General features: G+C 39.7%; 2 protein-coding genes across 2 annotated transcripts in view; one reads left to right on the top strand and one right to left on the bottom strand.

Moving 5' to 3' along the window:
- Window positions 1-1436, bottom strand: part of LOC105704064 (phosrestin-2) — a 48767-nt gene extending 47331 nt beyond the window's left edge. The window contains exon 1 of the mRNA XM_023431976.1: window positions 1324-1436. Coding sequence (XP_023287744.1) covers window positions 1324-1436 — 113 coding nt within the window. The remainder of the gene's footprint in view (window positions 1-1323) is intronic.
- Window positions 1437-1566: 130 nt separating this feature from the next.
- LOC105703996 (14 kDa phosphohistidine phosphatase-like) overlaps window positions 1567-20932 on the top strand; it is a 33531-nt gene continuing 14165 nt past the window's right edge. The window contains exon 1 of the mRNA XM_012432860.1: window positions 1567-1690. Within this exon, the coding sequence (XP_012288283.1) occupies window positions 1567-1690 (124 nt within the window). The remainder of the gene's footprint in view (window positions 1691-20932) is intronic.

Raw genomic sequence — 20932 nt, 5'->3', positions numbered from 1 at the left:
AGAAATGGACCGACATGGAAATCTCGTGTTAATGTGCCGATCGATCCGCTGCTGGAAGGTGAGCCAGAGAATTGCTCTTTTGGTTCTCTCGGCCCATTTCTGGAGAATCGCGGCTTCTTATGAGTTATGATCGCACCGGTTCCAAGGAACCGCCTTGACCTGGAGAACTGGAACCAGGCAAACTGGTGGTCGACTTGGACTCGAAATCCTCTTGGAAAAAGATGCAATTACGGCATCGTTAATTTTACTCGATTTTATGGGCGCTCTTGGATTTCTTTAAAAATGGATAATTGCATTTTTGGTCGACTTGGACTCGAAATTCTTGTAAAGGGATGCAATCATGGCATCGTTAATTCTACTTGGGCTTATCGGCGTTCTTGGATTTCTCAAAAAATTAATAATTGCATTTTTGGTCGCCTTGGGCTCCAAATTCTTGTAAAAGGATGTAATTACAGCATCGTTAATTCTACTCGATTCTATGGGAGTTCTCGGATTTTTTAGACAATCGATAATTGCACCTTTGGTTCTTACTATTAATTTTCAGAAGTTCATGGATTCTCCCGGAATGAGACTTGGAAGTTTCAAAAAGCCATCGCCATAACCTAAAATTGAAATCAGGGAAAATTGGTGACCGAATCGGACTGGAGATTTCCTTTATTAATTTCCACCAGGTTTTAGAATTTCCTCCCTATTCGATTTCGTGTATCCAGGTCGATCGGTACAGGGTCGTCAAAGTTTCCTGGAGGTGGTTTTGCCGCCAGGAGCACATAACCTAACTACAGGAATTTACGACGGAAAGTTGCCCAACTTGGTCCCCTTTCATATTTTCTGAAGGAACCGTGAAACGCGATAATGCAGAGCCACGTATTGTTAAGTTTCGCGATAATAGCGTGCTCGGTATTCATGGCGAGTTCATAATTTCATGTTTCCCATCTTCGAGTTTCGACTACCCTGAGAAAAAAGATTCACCGAACAAAAGAAATGCCTCGTTACTTCGAAGGATAATTATTTAACCTCAAATAAATCGTCATCATTCCGAAGAACCGTTGCATCCAATTTATTCCACTTTATATGAGTGAAATAATAATTCTTCGAATTAACAAAATATTTTTTCGGTTCAATGACATTTTTTTCTCAATGTCCTGCAAGCCGTACATTAAAAATACTTCCAACTATGCATTTCTAACAATACACCATTAACAATCTACAGCAAATTGTGTATTACCAACTTCGCATCGTTACTTCCTCGTATCTCTTATACTCTGAAAAAAAATGGTGAAAAATCAATTTATTGTTAAGAAATGTCGATTTTGGAAAACTCACCCTTCCGTTTGCGTCTCCTGCGTTCCCTGAACTTCCGTCTGCGTTTCTTTTTCCGGGGGCACGAAGACATCTCGATTCGGATATTCTTTCGCGGCGCTTTCGGCGTCCGCCATCTTGGAATCTCTTCGGCGGCCGCAGAAGCCGAAAAGGCAATGAAAGATCACACACAAAACCGTTAATATTCTTTGAAAAGTGGCACCAGTCGACACTCGCGTTTTTTCCGGGGCTTTCGAAGGTCCCGATATGCCGGAAATAGTCGATTGGCTGATCGACTATCGAGTGTTAACGGTGATACGGCATTCCATGGCTCCTCAGCTCCTGTTCGAGGTACTGGCTCGTACCAGGCCCACTTTGTTCATCGTTATTCGTATTTTCGCCTCGTGTCCTAGATCCGGATGTGACGTACGGTCAGTTCGATCGGTCTGAAAAGGTTCGACGACGAAATTGGCTGGGAATTTCTTGAGGGCCTCAAGAAAATACGCGAAGAATTTTGAGGCGTCCCTTGAGACGCTTTTTAGCATGAAAATGGAAACTCGTTGAGAATTTACCGAATGCGGTCGTTCGGAACGAATCGCGTGAATTTAATAAGAGATTTTGAATCGTATAGTAAGAAGAAATATTTCATTGATTCAAAACATAATTATTTCACACATATAACCTCAAATAAATCGTCATAATTCCGGGAATATTCAGGTACGCGAAAAGGAGAGATTATCTCGAATAAATCCTTCTTTCGGGGATTTTGGGAATGCCTGGGCAATATTTAAAATATGAAGTGCCGTTCACCGAGGTACTTCGATTTACCGAGGTCCTCCAGGACCTCTCATGGACCGGAAAACGGGGCGTCCATTACTCGAGTTAGGTTAATCTAGGGAAATTCTCACGAATATATGGGAAACGTCCTTTGAAACTCTAAGCTCTATATTCAGCCCCATATTAAAAAAAAAACAAAAAAAACAGCAGGTTCAATTTACATAACGTTACATAGAAGTGCCCTCGATAAAAGGACCTCGATGATAAATTATCCTTTACTTCGGGTCATCGATCGACATCGTCGAGTATTTCATAATTCATTAATATTTTTTAATTAATTTATAACTCATTAATACTTAGCATGGAATATTTTACAATTCATTAATTCGTCCTCCTCTAATTTAGACAATTCTTTTGTCTAATCCCTTATTTTTCTCCGTTTCTAAATATTTACTTTCGAGATATCTCGAACGTAAATAGTTTGTCAATTGAAGTAAAAGGAGGTAAAGCGGGCACTTTGCCGTATTGGCACCACTCCACCGCCTGATTGATCGAGGAGCATTATACGCCAAACTAAGTATGCACTTCATCCTAGATACCACTTGTAAAGAAACATACCGAGCTTGTAAATGCAGGAAATAGACGTATATACATGTTAAAAATTCCCCGGAACTTCAGTAATATTTTTAGTAGATATTAAAAATTCCGGGGAATTTTTAATTAATAAATCCTCATCTCGGTCTCTAATTATTGATTCTAATTTCGACCTCTAATTATTAATTTCGCCAATCGGTGGATTCGGGGAACCTCGAAAATGTCGGACGCGGATTCGGAAACGGGGAAAATGGGATCTGCTCGGATTGAAACGAAATAAAGGACGATTTATGGGAGTGAACGAGATCTTTCGAGTCTCGCTGCTCTTCTCCGTCGACTGCTTGATGTATAGCCGATCTGGTGGTCGGACGCGAAAACGGATAAGCGTCCATCGGCCCTATTTTTCACTGATAGAGATCCACGTGGGTTACTGTCTTTCCGGGACGTGCTTTAGGACGACCAGGAAATTCAGAGCTCCGCTCTAGGGTACCCGGGATTTTCCTTTAAAGTCACCAGAGTGGCCGGTTTGTCGGTTCGTCATTTTTATGGCTGGGGGAAAGTACTCAACTATTCATGACTCCATTAGCATGGTTTTTCGAGAGGAGAGAATATCTTCAATGTTTTATTCCACGCAAGATTAAAGTTTTAAGGGAGGAAAAAACGGGCCAGAATAAAAGAAACAATTTTAAGGGGTTGAAATAAATTTCCAAGGGTTCGTTTCTTTACTTTTTCGTTTCACTTCGTTTCATTTCAGTCGTGGAAACTCGATTGTACTGTGCAGTGGTATTGCTACAATTAACTTCCGTATTACTTTTCAATCATTATCATAAAATACGTTTTAACGAAAAACTCGATGATTTTTATTGTTATTATGGGAACCATAGCAAAAATGTTTTTGGAGAAAACTTCTTCTGGCCCATTTTCAAAGGTTCACCTTTGTTGCTGCAAGTATGAAATTTTTTTTCTTATGACTGTGAATTCTTTTTCGGCAGTTTTTTGAGACGAAAAATTTATCAAATTTCACCGTACAAATCGCGGTCATTTGTCCGGCGTTATTCAAACTTGCGAAAAAGGTTGCGTGTGCGAGTCGTCATTAATTAAACACTGTAATCAAGAGTAATCGGATTGCTCCCCGTGTACGACGCTTTTGGTCCTCTTAATGCATTTTCCGGCCCTTTGTTTCCGCTCTCTATTTTCCCGGGCTTTCAAGGAAATCGCGAGTACATTTTCTGAGGTAGTCTTCCTCAATGGAGTTTCCGCCTCTACGAGAACTCACGGTGAAAGATTAATTGCCGAGAAAGATGGAGAAACGGATTGGAGTAATTAACACATTGTTCGGGATTTCTTAGAAATAAAAGATGAGCCCTAATTTAAGGTCTTCGTTGACATGAAAAATCATTTTAAAACATGGAAACGTGTCCGGTTTGGTATTTGAAGAGTTATTACCTCCTCTTCGCAAATTAAGTACCCTGAAGAGTAATATGCAAAACTGCTAATTAAGCTCGAGAACTAAATGCGAAAGCTTTGTTCCTTGCATAACGTTTTCCGGCTTTAGGTCCTCTTAATGCATTTTTTTTTTTCTTGCAACGGAATTATGTCCACACATATTTTAAGACGGTGCTGAAAATAATACAAAAAAATCTTTGCAAGTTCTGAATGTTTTTCCCAGTAACGCGAAAAATTGAGGAGAATTGTAAAAATCAAATGACTGGTCATTTTGCAATTTTTATGGCAAAAGCTATTTTGGCCGAGAAATATTTTCGGAATTCTCTCCGGTGGATTCGAGGTTACATGAAATATGAAAGAATGGATGTGTACACGTATAATTCTTTACAATTAAGGTGGAAGAAGGAGATGTTGCTCAAGAAGGAAAGACTCTTAGGTCTCTGAAAACCGTTTTTACACTTTACTGCATCCTGGTCTTTGATCAATTTTAATGGTGAGTGCACTTTCAATGCTCAAGAGGTGGTCTCGTGAAACTTTGAAGAAAAATACTTAAAGCCTTCTTTACGTCTTCGGTACTTAACTACAGTAATAACCTTAAAGTCTGGGAGTATGAAAAAATTGTTGCGAGAGGGAAAAGTACCATTATGGCGGAAATTAAAATTCTCTCCGAATTTTTAAGGCGGTTGCTCCGGAATAATCCTGTTACGAAACGGATATTAATTTTCTTTTTTCCTCTTCCACGGTAATAATCCTCAAAGGGCCCGACTGCTGAGCGATCGCCGAGGGAATAAACAAGCCGCGAAAGTGATTTTATAATTAGCCCAGAAATAATAAAAGCCAATTGTTTGGACTCATCACATAAAATTCACGAAAGAGCATTTCCCGTCTCCATATTTTGTTACATTCATAAGGAGAGAGAAACTAAAAACCACAATCGGAACTTTCGTTATCTAGAAACAAATGTTAGACTCGATCTAATAAAACTCGGCATCGGAAGCACCTTATCAATGTACTCGCCGAAAATATTCTCTTTGGCCATTTTACTTATTCCTTGCGCTTTTATCGAATGATTTTTAAGGTTTGAAGCGCTGAGTCTGGATTTTTTTTCTCAATTTTCCTCGAGAAAATTTGATGCTATTCGCAGTTTTGGAGATTAATTTCTAGGAAAATCGGGGAAAAAAAAAGTCGCTTCATCTTCCTATCATTTTTCACGGTTGGGTTTCGAGACAAGATCCGTCAACGTTATCCTCGTGTGGTTCGCTGTCATTAGAGGAAGCTCGAACTTCCGGTGCCACCTGCTGCTGCCGGGCTTACACCCTCCACTTCCTCTGTCAACGCACCCCGGAAGTTTGCTAGACGACGTCAAGGGGTGCTAAATTGTCAAGTTGATACTACCAACTTCGGCAGCGCGATTACATGGATCGAGTACATAGGAGTGGAACGAATGGCAGGATTAATGAGAAATTGAAGGCTCATCGACCAAATATGAAGATGGCCGACTTATCGACTGAGCTCGAATCACTGTTCACGTCACGTATTAAATAATAAAGAATTAACACGCAGCTTCAATTGTCGTATAAAATGAAAACTTAGACTCTGAACTGTGCCAAGCCAACGATTAAGCTCGTATCAGTGTCGGTGTCGCCTAGAAAATAACGGAAAATTGACGTGGGAATTTAATTATACGACAAAATTGGAACAAATTTAATTAGACGAAAATGTTCATATAATATTCTAAATAATGTGGATTTTACGTGGAGCATTAATTGCAGGGAAAGAAAATGGGTAAATGCAGTAAATCTGTATTATTAGTTGTAAGGCTGATGACCACCACGGGGGATAAAAAAGCGCTAGAGGAAAGGATTAGGCCTGGATTTCCCGGATTTTCCCTCGTCAATTATCTCACTGATCCAGACTTCGGGAGTCAAATCCGATCCGAGGAAGAAGAGGATCCGGAAATTGGGCTCGCAGGTCCATGGTGATAGTGCAGGGTTCCGACACCTTCCCAATCATGGGCCGGATCCGACCATGGTGCCCATGGTGTCCAAGTGAAACGAAGTAAGAGGGGTCGGAAACATCGTTTCGCACTTCCCGTATAACCCTGAATTACGGGTCCTATGTGCACCCTTCATTATGGGGAATGAAAATTCCCGACCACGGTCGGAATAAAAATCAGCTGAAAAAGGCTGAAAAATCCACAACGCGGTAAGCGGACTTTTTGTAAAATAAATCCCCCTTCAGGTGGATGGGGCGAAAGGGTGAGTTTCTTAACAGGGCGGAACGCCTTTTCGCGCTCGATGGCAGAAATGTGACCAAGTTGAGTTTCGAAGTTTCCCCGTGAATCAGGAACTTGGAAAAGCGACTTTTCCTCCCGAGGAACCGAGTCGTGGATAATTGCTGGAATTTTTCCCTCCCCTGTGGGCCGGAAATGTCGAAGGGCCGGAAAGAAAGGAGAACTCTGGACGGATATTTTGCGGGTTTTGATTGATTCTTCGAGAATATAAATCTCCCCCTGATATGGACCGATCGGTGGGGTGAGTTCGACAGAAAGTTGGAAAAATCGTCTCGCAGCATATCCACTGGTAATGCGATTCTTTGGGGAGAAACCATCCATCAAATTTAGGACGAAAATGGCCAGTAGAAGTTGAACCGACCTCCGAAATTGTCTTAAATAATTTTAACCACAACAAAGAAATTGAAAAAATAAGCTCCCTTATTCACTGACTGAACTCCAAACGCTACTTCAAACTTTCGAGGCCTCATCGATGAAACTAAATAAAAGTCACGAATTCTGCCGTCCTATCAGACCAAATCTCTTCAGAAACTTTTCTTGCAACAATTCTCTTGGGAAAAAAAAAACATCACACTAACAAGAAACAAGAAAATCGGTCTCAAAATCCTTGTTACCATCGAACAGTGTTTCACGCTACCCAGCCTAGTGTTTTCTAGAAAAACATTTCCGCGCATGTTTCTTCTTAAAAAAAATCCCGTTTCCATTTTTAGGAACTTTGTCGACTGAAATATTTCATTAAATGAACGAAACAATTTAACCTAGACGCTTTAGTCAATCCAAACAGCCGAGTTTGGTTGAGTGAATTAAAATTCGGTTCGCTGAGTCGAAAGGTTTTTCGAAATTGAGCCAATGCGGTCGATGGGACGATTTTGTAAAATGAGCCAAATTCTTTTTTTTTAAAGCTATAATCGTATTGGAGAGGTCGTGACGAGTCAGTGAAAGAAATGAATTAATAAGACCAAAATGATTTTCAGGCGTTGAAACGAGGCTATGGGATTTTTCTTTTTTTTTTTCGGCGTCTACATTTATATGGAAAAGTCGAGGTCTGAAAGTCTGGTCCAGAGAAAAATTTCGCCGCGATATGGAAATGACCAAATGTGAATTTTAACGCGAGGCCGGTGATTGAAAATCCCCATAAATAAGCAACGACCAACCCTTAACCCGGTGGTCTACATGCTCGATTAGCGGTGTTTATTACTACGTAAAGCCGAATCCGCACCTCGGGTGTTACGACGAGTACGATTCGTAAAATCCGCTGATCCAGTCTGGAATTATCTCGCAAATGGCGTATCGATATGATGCATCGATTTAAAACGGGCCTCGAAAACCTGGCCGATTCCGATATACCGGATTCGCCCGTTTATGCCGCATCGAATTGCAAGTCTAAACGGCTCGCCGCGTAATCGTAAACCGACGATCGGTGTAATAATCTGCCGGCAATAAGAATTACCCACTCCTGATAAATAGCCGCACATAAACTGTCCTAGTCGTCCAACAAGATCCGTGCAAGGTGTGCAAGATCATCTCTTGGGGGCAATTTCCAGGGCGGAAGGGAACATTTTCTTCCACTCGTGGAAAAATCAATTTTTATTTCATTGAATATGCATCGTGGAAATATGCAATAAATGGATGTTTTGTCAAATCGGATGCTACTCGCGTGAAGGAAAAAGTTAATAAAAAAGTAAAATAATAAAAGAATAATCCATGAATCCCCATCGAGTGTTTTATTCCTGCCGATGGCGCAGCCTAGGGTCCCTAGATATTCAAGAGACCATAAAACAACATACCTGGTTAATAACGCGAAGTGACGGATTTCGATATTAAATTTCAAGATTTTTAGGAAAAAGAGCATTATGCAAAAATATTCATTAATTCCCAAGGGATGTATCCGTGAATCTTCCTCGCGAGTGATTATCCTCTGGGGTCCCTAGCGTTGATAAGTCGATAACAGAACTAATTGATTACGCGAAGCGACGGAGTTCGATATTAAATTTCAAATGATAAGGAAAGAGGGTATCATTAATTCCAGAGGGGTTGATTTGTGATCTTTTTTGCGAACTAAAGCATCCCTAGCGAGTATTTCAGTCTTGACGAATGGGTGACATAGAGTCCCTAGATATTCAAAAGACGATAAAACGATATATCCCGTTGATAACAGCGAGCCAACAAATTTTGATATTAAATATCGCATTTCCGAGGAAAAGGGGCGTTGGATAAACCGTATGGCGTGTCATTAATTCGCGAGGGGTGCATCCGCGAATTTTCCTCGCGTACCGATGCATCCCCGTCGAGTGTTTTACCCCAGGCGAGGGGTGGCCTAGGGTCCCTAGGTCTTGACAGGATGATCGAGCGACCGGACGGTATATTCCCAGGGTGCGTTCAGGAGGAGCGTGATCGAGGATTCCCAGCATCTTCGGGACACTCGATCCATTTTTTCTCAACCCCATCGCAGCTTATTCTTGACGGGACAATGCCTCCCGATTGGCTATATCGCTTTATTTTCGCTTAATTTTACTCCTGCCCTCTTAATGTTACATTTTTCCGCGGCTTTTCCTTCCTCGAGTTCCTGCGATCCGATTGAGATGTGACATCCTTGATAAGACATTTTATAGAATATTCCGATACTTTAATAATTTTTTTATTACTTTTCTACTATCACTTTCCTCCTGATTAACGCGTGGCATCCTTGATAAGACATTTTAAATGATATTCGGGTGCCTTAATAATTTTTTATTACCTTTCCCATATTTTTGTCTATGATTTTTCTTCTGATCGAGGTGTGATATTACTGATAGGACATTTTATATAATACTTTGATGTCTTAATTTCTTACCACTTGTTCTCTGTTTTTTCTCACATCATTCTTCTCCGATTTCATTGGCTTTTATTATTAGATCTCTTCTCTTCGACTGAATCTTCCGATCCGTCTCTTTTTGCAGGTTTTTTCACATAAAATAGCCGAGCCCGATGCTCTTTTAGATCCTTCGCGATCGTCCATCAATCTTTATTGCTCCATCTTATGTACGTTTTTCTCGGCCGAACCAATTTATTTTCAGATATTCGATCCGCATTTTCTCGACCGCGCCGTATCGTATTATCGACAGGACAATGACTCTTGATTCACTGGATCGCCCTGCTTTTCCTTCATTTTCCTTAAATTCATCTTATATCCTGCTATTTCAATATATCAGTGAGTGGAATTTATTAAAAATAATGTGTAATTGATTCCAAGTCCGAAGAAATAAATTTTAAAAATCCCTAACAATTAAAAAATATGATTCAGGTAATGTAAGGGGCTACGAAAGGGTCGTTCTATATATACCAAAACGTCAAAATATTGAAAAAAAACTGAGTGCACCGGATAATTTTAAACTTTAACACGCAATTATGGACATCCTAATAAAGGTCTTAAAAGCCATGAAATTTCTTTTTTCGAGAGAAACATCTTTTTTTAGCTCTTATCCGGAAGAAATAAAAAATTTCTCCTCGAAAATTGAAATTTCAAAAGTTCCAAGACCTTCGTGAGGATCTTTATGGTTAAAGTTTCAAATTATTCCATGCACCCAGTTTGGAGAAAAGTTTTATAAATATTTAGACTTTCATAACACCTTAAACTCACAAAGCTCGGGTAATTAAATTTTGAACGGTTAAAAGTTTAATATTGGAATCAAGTATGTCGGCTAGTTTAACTAACAAAAGATGAAACGATGACGCTGCTTTTGTATTATTTCCTGTAGCATTTTCTGCGACGCAGTTTTCATCGAAACCAACTTCTGGGGTTCGAAGGCTTTCAGAAGAAGTCCCCTCTTTATTTTTTCCTCCCCTAGACTCTTCCAACACCCTTCATTTATATTCTCTCTCTCGTCGTACCTCCTCTCGTATGCGCGACATCTCGACCACCCTTACTTACTCCTTGAATCGTCTTTTATATTTCTAAATTTTACATCTGTACGTGTGTTGCCGCTGGGAAACATTTCCCATCGATTTCCTGACCAATGTTCCCCGATTATTTCCAGAAGCCCGAGAAATTTCCCCGAAGAAATTGAGCGACCCCCAAGGGATCTAGTAATTTCAAGATAATCGCCCAATTTTCCTGTTTTCAGGAAAATGTCCTATTTCATTTTTACTCCGCCATGTCCTAAATGTTCACCGAACCAAAGAAATATTTCATTGAAATCGTCATAATTCCAATTTATTCGAGTTTGGTTGAGCGAAATAGCTGTTCTTTGAATTAACAAAACATTTCTTGGACATTGCCACAATTCCAAGGAAAAATCGCATCCTATTAATTCCAGTTTATTTCAACAAAGAATATAGAAAATAATTCTATAATCCTTCCCCTCTTAAAAAGTAAAAATCATTTCAGGATGTTCAAAGGACATTACTTCGTAAACCCCGAATAATCGAAATCCTGCGAAGTAATTCCTGAAAAATCGGAAAGATAGCAAGTTTGATCCTTTCTTTATGTTTCTTTACTCATTTCTCTCACACTATTCGATTTAATTTGCATTTTCCCACACGCGAACGCGGATCTTCATAATTTAAGATTTAATGGGGATGGCGAGTCGATTTGTGCCTTTCTTACGTTTATTCCTCCGTGCACAACTTTTCGGTGTAAACTACCCCTAAGGATCGAAAAGGCCGACGGTCCGACGTCCGACGCGGCTCGGCGAGTACTGAGGATACTGACGCAGGCGTCGCGACGCCTCGATCGTCGCCGTAGCAACTCCGCTTTCCGCGCCGATTATGCGCGGATAACCACTCGAAAGGGAAATTGGCGTTTTCAATTTTTAAAGTGTAATGGAAACGCATAATTGCAAGTCTACTTGTGGAATACGCGTTACCTCGTCGCGGGAGTTAATGATTTCTCTTTCTTTACAAGCGCCCTCTATGAGATAATGCTAACCTAACCTAACCTAATCTAACCTCAATAAGAGACTAGTGATTGGTTATATTAAAATATTTATTTTTAGGTTAAGAGTTAATTATTATGCATTTGAGATGATTAGCCACAATGAAAATAACCTTAACCTAACCTCAAAATAGGGAAAAAGTTTTAGCGATGATCATCGATCATTGAGATGTTTCTTTTTAGGTTAATGTAACCAGTTAAAATCGAGTATTTATGCCTTTGGCGTTGAATATGCACGGTCGATTAATTAGTTATTGTACTGCCAAGTACATCTTTGATAAGAATTATTTTTCTGACCTCAATTTCTGTCTTTTAACAAGGATAATCGATCATTCTGGTGCTCTTTCATATCGAATATGCTTGTTCAAAACCGCTCCTATTTTTTTATGCATTTATGTGTAAGTTATGTACGGCCAGTAATTTCCTCATTGTCCGCTCGCATTTCCTCGCGTATTATTTCCGATTTTCATGAATGTGGTATATATCGGGGAAAATGCACAATTGCGTGACAAGAATTGTAACAAACGTGTGTCCCTTTATTAGAAGGGTAAACGAATGCTTGTGCCATCTGACGGGTCCATAACGAACCTTCCATTTTTTCGCGTCATTTCGGAAAAAGTGACGCGTGGTACTAACCGAAAGAATTCAAACAAAGGAAATGTGAAGAGGGAATAAAGAATGAAAATTCAAACAAGTGTAAGTAACCAGAAGTGATTATAATTTTTCTGAGGAAGTTGAACAAAGTGCCGGGACCTTTATTTCGAGAAAACGGCGAGGTCCTTTATTCGACGTCTTTTCGGTTCCGCCATTTTGGGAACGTCTCATTTTCTACATGTCAAGAGTTACCGGATGATTGATTCGATTGTCGCTTCCGGTGCTTTCAACCCGGTCCACGTGTCGAGAGATCAAAAGGGGAATTTCGCGAGTTAGCGAGAATTTTATTGTAACAAACTTAAGTTAACTTAAGGGAGTTCCCAAGTCACGCAAAGCGACGCGTGCCGGGGAATAGTTTGCAGCCTAGGGTCCTCCCAAGTCCCTAGGGACTTCCGGCGTCCCTCGCCGGAAATCGGGATAAATGCCTAATCGAACATTCCCGATCGATCCGAAAGAGAACCGCCTCGGTTAATCGACACTTCATTACGACGAAAGAAAGATAAATTACTTCAATCCCATCCTTGGGATTTTCGAACATGAAATTAATTGTACAAGTTAGGAATTGGGATATTATTTCCAATATGGCGGAGGGCGGTCAGCCTTCGCAAGTATTCCTTGAAATGCATTAAAACGGCCTCTTTAAGACTTCTCGAAATTAATTTAAACGAGGTAGTAATTTAGTTTCGAGTTTCTTTCCGTGCTTGCGCCCGGCCGTCGTCGGCTGTAACTTTTGCATTAATTTAACTTTCTATTAAGCTCTTCAGAAAGTTGAATTATCCGAGTTAAACATTTCTTCCGGGGACGTCACGGACATAATACACCCTATAAAGGAATATCCTGCATTTACGAAATATCATTTTATCATTGTATCGTTACCATTCTCGGTGCGGAATTAATTTCCACTGCTCGTTATCGAAATTATTTGAGTCGGCGTGACAAAAAAATACAATTTTCCCCATCGAGGGAACGATAGGGCGACATTACCTTTTCATGTCTCTTCGTTTGAAATATGATCGCTGCATCGGATTAGATCTGCGGTTGTAAAAACTGCCCCGGAAAAATCGAGTTGCGGTCTGTTTGCGCTTGTCAATCTAGAGAATGCGTTTGGCCATTAAAAGAAACAATAAAAAAAAGAGTTGACATTGCATTTCCACCATTCGATTCCCCGAATTGTCTCGTATACCGTGAAAACGGCGTGGTGGCTATAAACTCGAAAAAGTCGATTTTCGCTCCCAAAATTCCATCCACTCAGCGATAACAAATTGTTCAAAAATTACATTCAAATGCAGGAATTCATTAATCGAGCATGTCTCTCTTAATATCACGGAATGAACTCGCAAAGGGTAATCGCGTTAAAAATAAATCCGGCACATGTTGCAGTTTTAGTTCGGCCTGAACGATTGATCGGAAAATTGGAGCGGAAGAGGAAAATCTTGAAAATTCGAGCTGCTTTGATGTCGTGGAGGTGAAGCCACGTTTCCGAGGATTTTGCCTGGCAGATGCTGCCATGTCGGCATTTACGTCAAGCCGTTCATCATTTACATCAACTCGACATCTTACTCTCATGTTAAAACTAGGTAGCAGCGATTTCGCGTGCAAAATTCCGCGAAATTCTGGCATTCGTTTTGAATTTATTTCCCTGGCGCTCGAATCTAGAATTAATAACATTTTGTCAGAAATATTGAATAGCCCTCTACTTATACAAGGTGTTTAGAAAGCCGCTTAATTTACGCTGATAATAATTCCCATGTAAATTGACGTACTCAGTCGTTGATTATTTCGATGCCACAATACATTGCGGTAAAATTATATCGTCTTTGTAATAAATTAAAAATTCATCGCTACGATAAGTATGCAATGTCACATCTATTTATGTTTTTTAATTTGTAATTTTTCATTTGACGTCTCTCGTTAGTTACAAGGAGGGGAAAAATGTGTGTAAATTTCCATCGATTTTCGTCAATGTAACACCTTATACAGGCTATAAGTTTCTTGATTTTCACGGGTTTTCAGGTGAAACCCATTTACCCCATTTTCATTGATCTTAATCATTTTTTTTTCTGTCATTTTATTTCGTTATTTTTCGCGCACCTACATTTGACAAGTACCTGCGCCTATTCATTTAGTTTCTTGATTTTCACGGGTTTTCAGGTGAAACCCATTTACCCCATTTTCATTGATCTTAATCATTTTTTTTTCTGTCATTTTATTTCGTTATTTTTCGCGCACCTACATTTGACAAGTACCTGCGCCTATTCATTTACTAGAAAGACGTTTCATTGTCGACCTTCAAGAAAATCGATTGAGTTGACTTTCACTTTCTCGAGGTATTACTTCACCGCCACAGAACCCCGTCGATAAACTCGAGCATGGGAAAGTGTCGACTCGGAGTCATGGATGGTGATGGAGGGTGCAACATCCAAAGAGGTACGACTCTTGGCGTTCCACACTCTTTATTGTTAGTGCCGGAAAGCTCATTTCAGTCCTGCCGAGAATCGTTTCTCCTCTTATATCGGTAAATGTTCTTTCAAAGAGGCCGATCGTTGCGATCACGAAGTAGATCGTTCCTCTCGTGGACCCTGAAATGACGATTTGATGGCGTCCTCGAGCAAAGTGTCCAAATAGTGACATCCAACACCCAGATACCAAAATTCCACCGAAATGTATCTGCAATATTTAAAATTATTCAATTTTAAGATGCCTTATAAGGAGGCAAAATTTTGATACCGCATAAATGTTAAATTTTATCAAGAGAAATTTTTAGCTACCTCTGAACCCTGAAATGACGCCAGGATTTTATGACATCCTCGATCAGTGTCCAAATAGTGATATCAAACACCCAGATACCAAAATTCCACCGAGATGTTCCTGCAATATTTAAAATGATTCAATTTTAAGATGCCTTATAAGGAGGCAAAATTTTGATACCGCATAAATGTTAAATTTTATCAAGAGAAATTTTTAGCTACCTCTGAACCCTGAAATGACGCCAGGATTTTATGACATCCTCGATCAAAGTGTCCAAATAGTGACATCAAACACCCAGATCCCAAAATTCCACCGAAATGTATCTGCAATATTTTAAATGATTCAATTTTAAGATGCCTTAGGAAGAGGCAAAATTCTGATACCGCATGAATGTTAAATTTTATTAAGAGAAATTTTTAGCCACCTCTGAACCCTGAAAGGACGCCAGGATTTTATGATATCCTCGACCAAAGTGTCCAAATAGTGACATCAAACACCCAGAAACCAAAATTCCACCGAAATGTACCTGCAATATTTAGAACGACTTAATTTTAGGATTTCATATTTGCAATGGGAGGAATTTTATTTGTATTAATAAAAAGTTTTAGCCACCTCTCGTGGACCCTGAAATGACGATTTGATGGCGTCCTCGACCAAAGTGTCCAAATAGTGTCATCAAACACCCAGATACCAAAATTCCACCGAAATGTACCTGCAATATTTAGAACGACTTAATTTTAGGATTTCATATTTGCAATGGGAGGAATTTTATTTGTATTATTAAAAAATTTTAGCCACCTCTCGTGGGCCCTGAAATGACGATTTGATGGCGTCCTCGACCAAAGTGTCCAAATAGTGTCATCAACCACCCACATATCAAAATTCTTCCTTAATATTCCTGCAATATTCAGTGGGATTAACAATGAAATATTAACTCATATGCCACTATCCATGTATTTCATATCGACAATGGGATAAATTTTATTCCCATTAATTCAAATTCTGGAGGCATTAACCTACTTACATCTTGGCTTGAAAACAGCAAATAACGGAGCTAAATATTAATTACGAGGATGCAGCGGAAACGCAGGGGTACCGTGTATCAACCGGATGCTCGTTTTACACAGGGCAAATATTTTCGCCCGAGTTGTAATAGCAATTACAGTGCTGCAATTACTTGAGCGGGGGATTATTCCGTGGTGCGCCGCAGTCGTGTGATCGATATGTACTCTAGGGTCATTATAAGTGTCCTGACGATTCGAGTACAGTCAATTACCTGTATATCGGAGCGATAATTGTCAATTTATTGTTGCGCAAGAAAGCGTCGATTTAACCATCTTATAAAATAATACATTTACTCCGAAATGTATAATAAATGTGTAGCAATTCACATTTGTGCCTGACATCGTCCAAATCAATCGATCAAGAAATAGAGTCAAATGTAATTTCATTAATAAAAGAATTTTCCAAATACGTGCACCCAATTTGGTGAAAAGTTTTATAAACATTTCGACATTTTTATACATATATAGAGTGACTTTTTCATATGACTCAAAGATATTAAATTTATAATTTTCCTGCAACTTTGTTAATAGATTTAAAGTCAACGCACAAGGCGCTTTTCTTGTGTCATTCAACGGTACGAGTTTCTTGATGAACATTTTTTTTTTTAACAGTAGCAATGTAGCAATTCACATTTGTGCCTGACATCGTCCAAATCAATCGATCAAGAAATTGAGTCAAATGTAATTTCATTAATAAAAGAATTTTCCAAATACTGTGCACCCAATTTGGAGAAAAGTTTTATAAACATTTCGACATTTTTATACATATATAGAGTGACCTTTTCATATGACTCAAAGATATTAAATTTATAATTTTCCTGCAACTTTATGAATAGATTTAAAGTCAAAGCACAAGGCGCTTTTCTTGTATCACTCAACGGTACAAGTTTCTTGATGAACATTTTTTTTTTTAACAGGGTACATGTATTACAATCTTTTTTAGGGAAGGCATTTTCCCTATTCCACCGCATTTGACGAAAGGACGTCGAGGAAGGAGCAAACTTTTCTTCCCTTTCGGGGTGATTTCCTTCGGGAGTGTTCGCGATCACGTGTCACCTCGCAGGATCGAAATCCCTTGGGAGGTCCTGGGATCGAAGGATTTCCCTTGGGATCCGAGAGATTATCGCTAATCGGCGGAAGGATCACCACCGGCTCAAAGGGTCCTGCTTGCCTGGCAGGACGAAACATGCTAATAATTTCGTGACCCGAAGTTCCTCGATTACAGGGAAGGACCATTAAGGTCAAGCCGAGGATGTGTCGTCAGGAAGATCCTGGCAGCTCTGAAGGGCTCTGCCAATATCCCCTGAATAATTTGACATTAACAATGTCCACGGGGCAGAAATCCTGTGGCTGGATTTAGAGGACTCGTAAATCCTCTTAATACTTTACGCTGAATACAAAATTTCTGTTAACATTGTATTCCTGTAAATAAAAATCTCACGAGATTCGAACTCGAAAGCATGCCAATTATTCATAATTTTGTCTCTTTTTTTCACCGTAATCCTCGTAGTCCATTTTTTTTTGGCAAGATTTTCCTTTCCTATTTATTTATTCTCTGGTACTAAACTTCCAGGTTGGTCCTTTTCCTCGTTACATCCTTTATAGACTGTCATTTTTTGGAGCTTGATTTTTCTTCATAATTTATATATACAATTACCATTTTATAACACCTTAATAGAATTCCCGGTATCATTCATGACGTTGCGAAATCGACTCGTTATCACCCGTATAAATAATTAATATTGCGCCGATTGCGACTTCATTAACTGATCACGGATGAATTTTCATTCAATTTTTCCCGGTCTGATCCATCCTAGTTGCGTGTTGGATGGATGCGATATCCCATCTATCGAGAGTCCTGCATTCGCGGAATTCTCTCGTCACGATTGGGTATGCAAATTATGCTCAGGGTGTGCCTTAATAAGGGGATAATTAGTGATTAGGGAATCCACGGCTTGAAACTCTTTTTTTACCCACGCGCAGAAATGTATTTGGGTGAATCGATACAATTTTTTAAAGAAAATAACGAAATGATTTAACCAAAACATTTTAGTCGATCGAAACAAATGGCCGAGTGAACTATAATTCAGTTTACTTAATCGAAACGTATCTAAAAATTCATTGTTTCTCTGTGTGGAACCTCTTGAATATTTTCTCCTCGAGAAAAGAAGCTGAAATAATTTTCCTGCCAATTTTCATTTTCTCTGGCGGAATATTTGTCAAAATACCCACGGTTCGACAGCTCCATTTTGTAAAACCAACCAAATTGTTTTTCTGCGTGCGAAGTTTTGACTGAATATTTCCTCCTTGAGGAAAAATGCTGAAATAATTTTCCTGCCGATTTCCATTTTCTCTGCCAAAATATTTGTCAAAATATTTGCAATGGTTCAACAGCTCCATTTTGTAAACCCAAGCAAATTGTTTTTCTGCGTGCGAAGTTTTGACTGAATAGTTCCTCCTTGAGAAAAAATGCTGAAATAATTTTCCTACCGATTTTCATTTCCTCTGACTGAATATTTGTCAAAATATCTGCCCACGGTTCAACAGCTCCATTTTGTAAAACCAACCAAATTGTTTTTCTGCGTGCGATGTTTTGATTGAATATTTCCTCCTTGAGAAAAAATGCTGAAATAATTTTCCTGCCGATTTTCATTTTCTCTGCCGGAATATTAGTCAAAATATCTGCCCGCGGTTCAACAGCTCCATTTTGTAAAACCAACCAAATTGTTTTTCTGCGTGCGACATCTTGACTGAATATTTTCTCCTCGAGAAAAGAAGCTGAAATAATTTTCCTATCGATTTTCATTTTCTCTGCCAAAATATTTGTCAAAATATCTGCCATGGTTCACAGCTCTGTTTTGTAAAAGAAACCAAATTGTTTTTCTGCGTGCGTAGTTTTGACTGAATATTTCCTCCTTGAGAAAAAATGCTGAAATAATTTTCCTGCCGATTTTCATTTTCTCTGCCAAAATATTTGTTAAAATATCTACCCGCGGTTCGACAGCTAAATTTTGTAACCAAATTGTTTTTCTGCGTGCGTAGTTTTGACTGAATATTTCCTCCTTGAGAAAAAATGCTGAAATAATTTTCCTGCCGATTTTCATTTTCTCTGACGGAGTATTTGTCAAAATGCCCATGGTTCAACAGCTCCCGGACAGAACAGTGGGCTCGGCCTGTCCAATCGCGCGGCGGATACAGCGGAAATGAAGCCCGGTGGGCGGAAGCCCGCTTGGGGTGCTACGGACAAGGGAACTCGATTTATATTGCCGTGGCAGCGATGATTCAAAAATGACGCTTTCGAGAGCGATACACGTAAACGGATACCTACCACCAGCGTTACGATTTTCTGTGAACGAATTCGAAGACGCGATCACGTGACCCCCCTGCAACTAGCGGCACTGCATACTTCATTTCCGTTGGAGCCGCATCGAGATTCGATCGGATGGTCGCCGCCATCTTGAAGCCGCAGAATTCAAAATGTCTTCCTCCTGCGAAATGTCCTGTATGGGAACACCCCTCGAGCGAAAAGTCATCGTTAAGGTGTTACAAAATTGTCATTCCATATATATCAAAACGTGAAACTACAAAAATTATCTCGAAACTGGGTGCACCGAATAATTTTAAACTTTAACACGTGATTATGGAGGTCCTAACGAAGCTCTTAAAACATCCGAAATTTCATTGTTAGAAAATTATAATATTTTTATCGATACTGCCGCATTATCGGAGCCCACGTGGCCGATGCCAATGCTCGCGTACTTTATTTAATGACCAGTAGACGGAATTAATGAAGCTTTTCTTTCTTTCGCTCCGACGTGATTAATGGCCTTGCGGATACGAGGCGAAAAATCTTCCCGGGTTGCGGGATCGTTTAAAATCTTTTGCGTCGACGCTGAAAGCTTTTTTATCGAGCAAGCCGAGAAGATTTGAGTCCACACTCTCGGGGGTAATTTCTAGAAGCAAAGGGAATTCATTGGGGGAGCAGGTTTCGATCCTTAAGGGAGGTGGCGTTGAGTAAACGGAACGCCCGATTAAATTCCGTTTAGTCGTACCTTAAGTTAATTGGATTTCCTTTTACCACTCGCGAAGCGTTGTCGTATCCGTAGATGAACGTCTATCTGGGTATTGTGGTGGAAAAAAAAATGGGTTCTGCGTTTAAAACTAGAAAAAAAAAGTTCATCCCTCGCGGGGATTCGATCCCTCGCCCCGGGAGATCCGTCGATTTCGGAACGCGCGCAGATTGTAATTCAATTACGAGATTAAATTACTTCCCCTCCTAATTACGCGGTCGATCTCTCGCGAATGTGTAGTTCAACATCGCATAATGTACCGCGCGTCCATCTCGATTAAATGCGGCATCGGATCGGAAAGCTCTCCTTTCCAGGACTCTCCGCTCTTTTTTCATCGTCTAACCAAAGGATGGAAATGAAGTCGAACGATCGATGGGGCGAAAATAAACTTATCCTTTTAAGGAAATGAAACGGAAGTTCCGGGATAGTAATCGCTCCGATACGTCGGAGTATCTCGTAAATCTTGCGGAGGTATCGTGTGTGTCTTCAGCACAAAATGGCGGCGCGATAACTCGAGACCACGCCATAGGTGAGGGCAATATTGCTCGAAATATTAGTTTAACAAGGACCCCAGTAATGTATATAACGTGGAATAAGCATATAAATTCTCCATCTATCATTACCCTAGCGATTGTTTCCATTAGTCACCCTGAGGAAGAAAATCACATTTTGAAGAAAAATCAAGGAGTGAATGTGAAAAATTCAGCATTAATACCACTTATCGAAACACAGAAAATACCCCGAGAGAAAAAAAAAGACTGTCATTAAACCAGAGAAACGTTTCTTCGAGTAGTACCAAAGAAATATTTCGATAATTCAAAGAATAATTATTTTGGCTCGAACTTAAATTAATTGTCAGAATTCTTTTTCGCGTCCAATGTATTCCAGTGATTTCCTTTGGAAGACTTTTGATTCTTTTGACTTTTTGGACCTGGATTCTATTCCGGAAGTCTCGTGTCGGGGAAGGAAGAAAAGTCAATATTGATTCCTTAATTGCCGTTAGCGAATTTGTTACGCCGAGTAGATTCGTGTTTGAAGCCAGGATTGTGATTGCCCAACTGGGTCAACGATATCC

The sequence above is a fragment of the Orussus abietinus genome, unplaced genomic scaffold (assembly GCF_000612105.2).
Source record: "Orussus abietinus isolate OABI.00-Male unplaced genomic scaffold, Oabi_2.0 scaffold159, whole genome shotgun sequence".
NCBI lineage: Eukaryota > Metazoa > Arthropoda > Insecta > Hymenoptera > Orussidae > Orussus > Orussus abietinus.
Note: the sequence above shows the minus strand (reverse complement) of the source record. Positions and strands in the feature narration are given on the sequence as shown.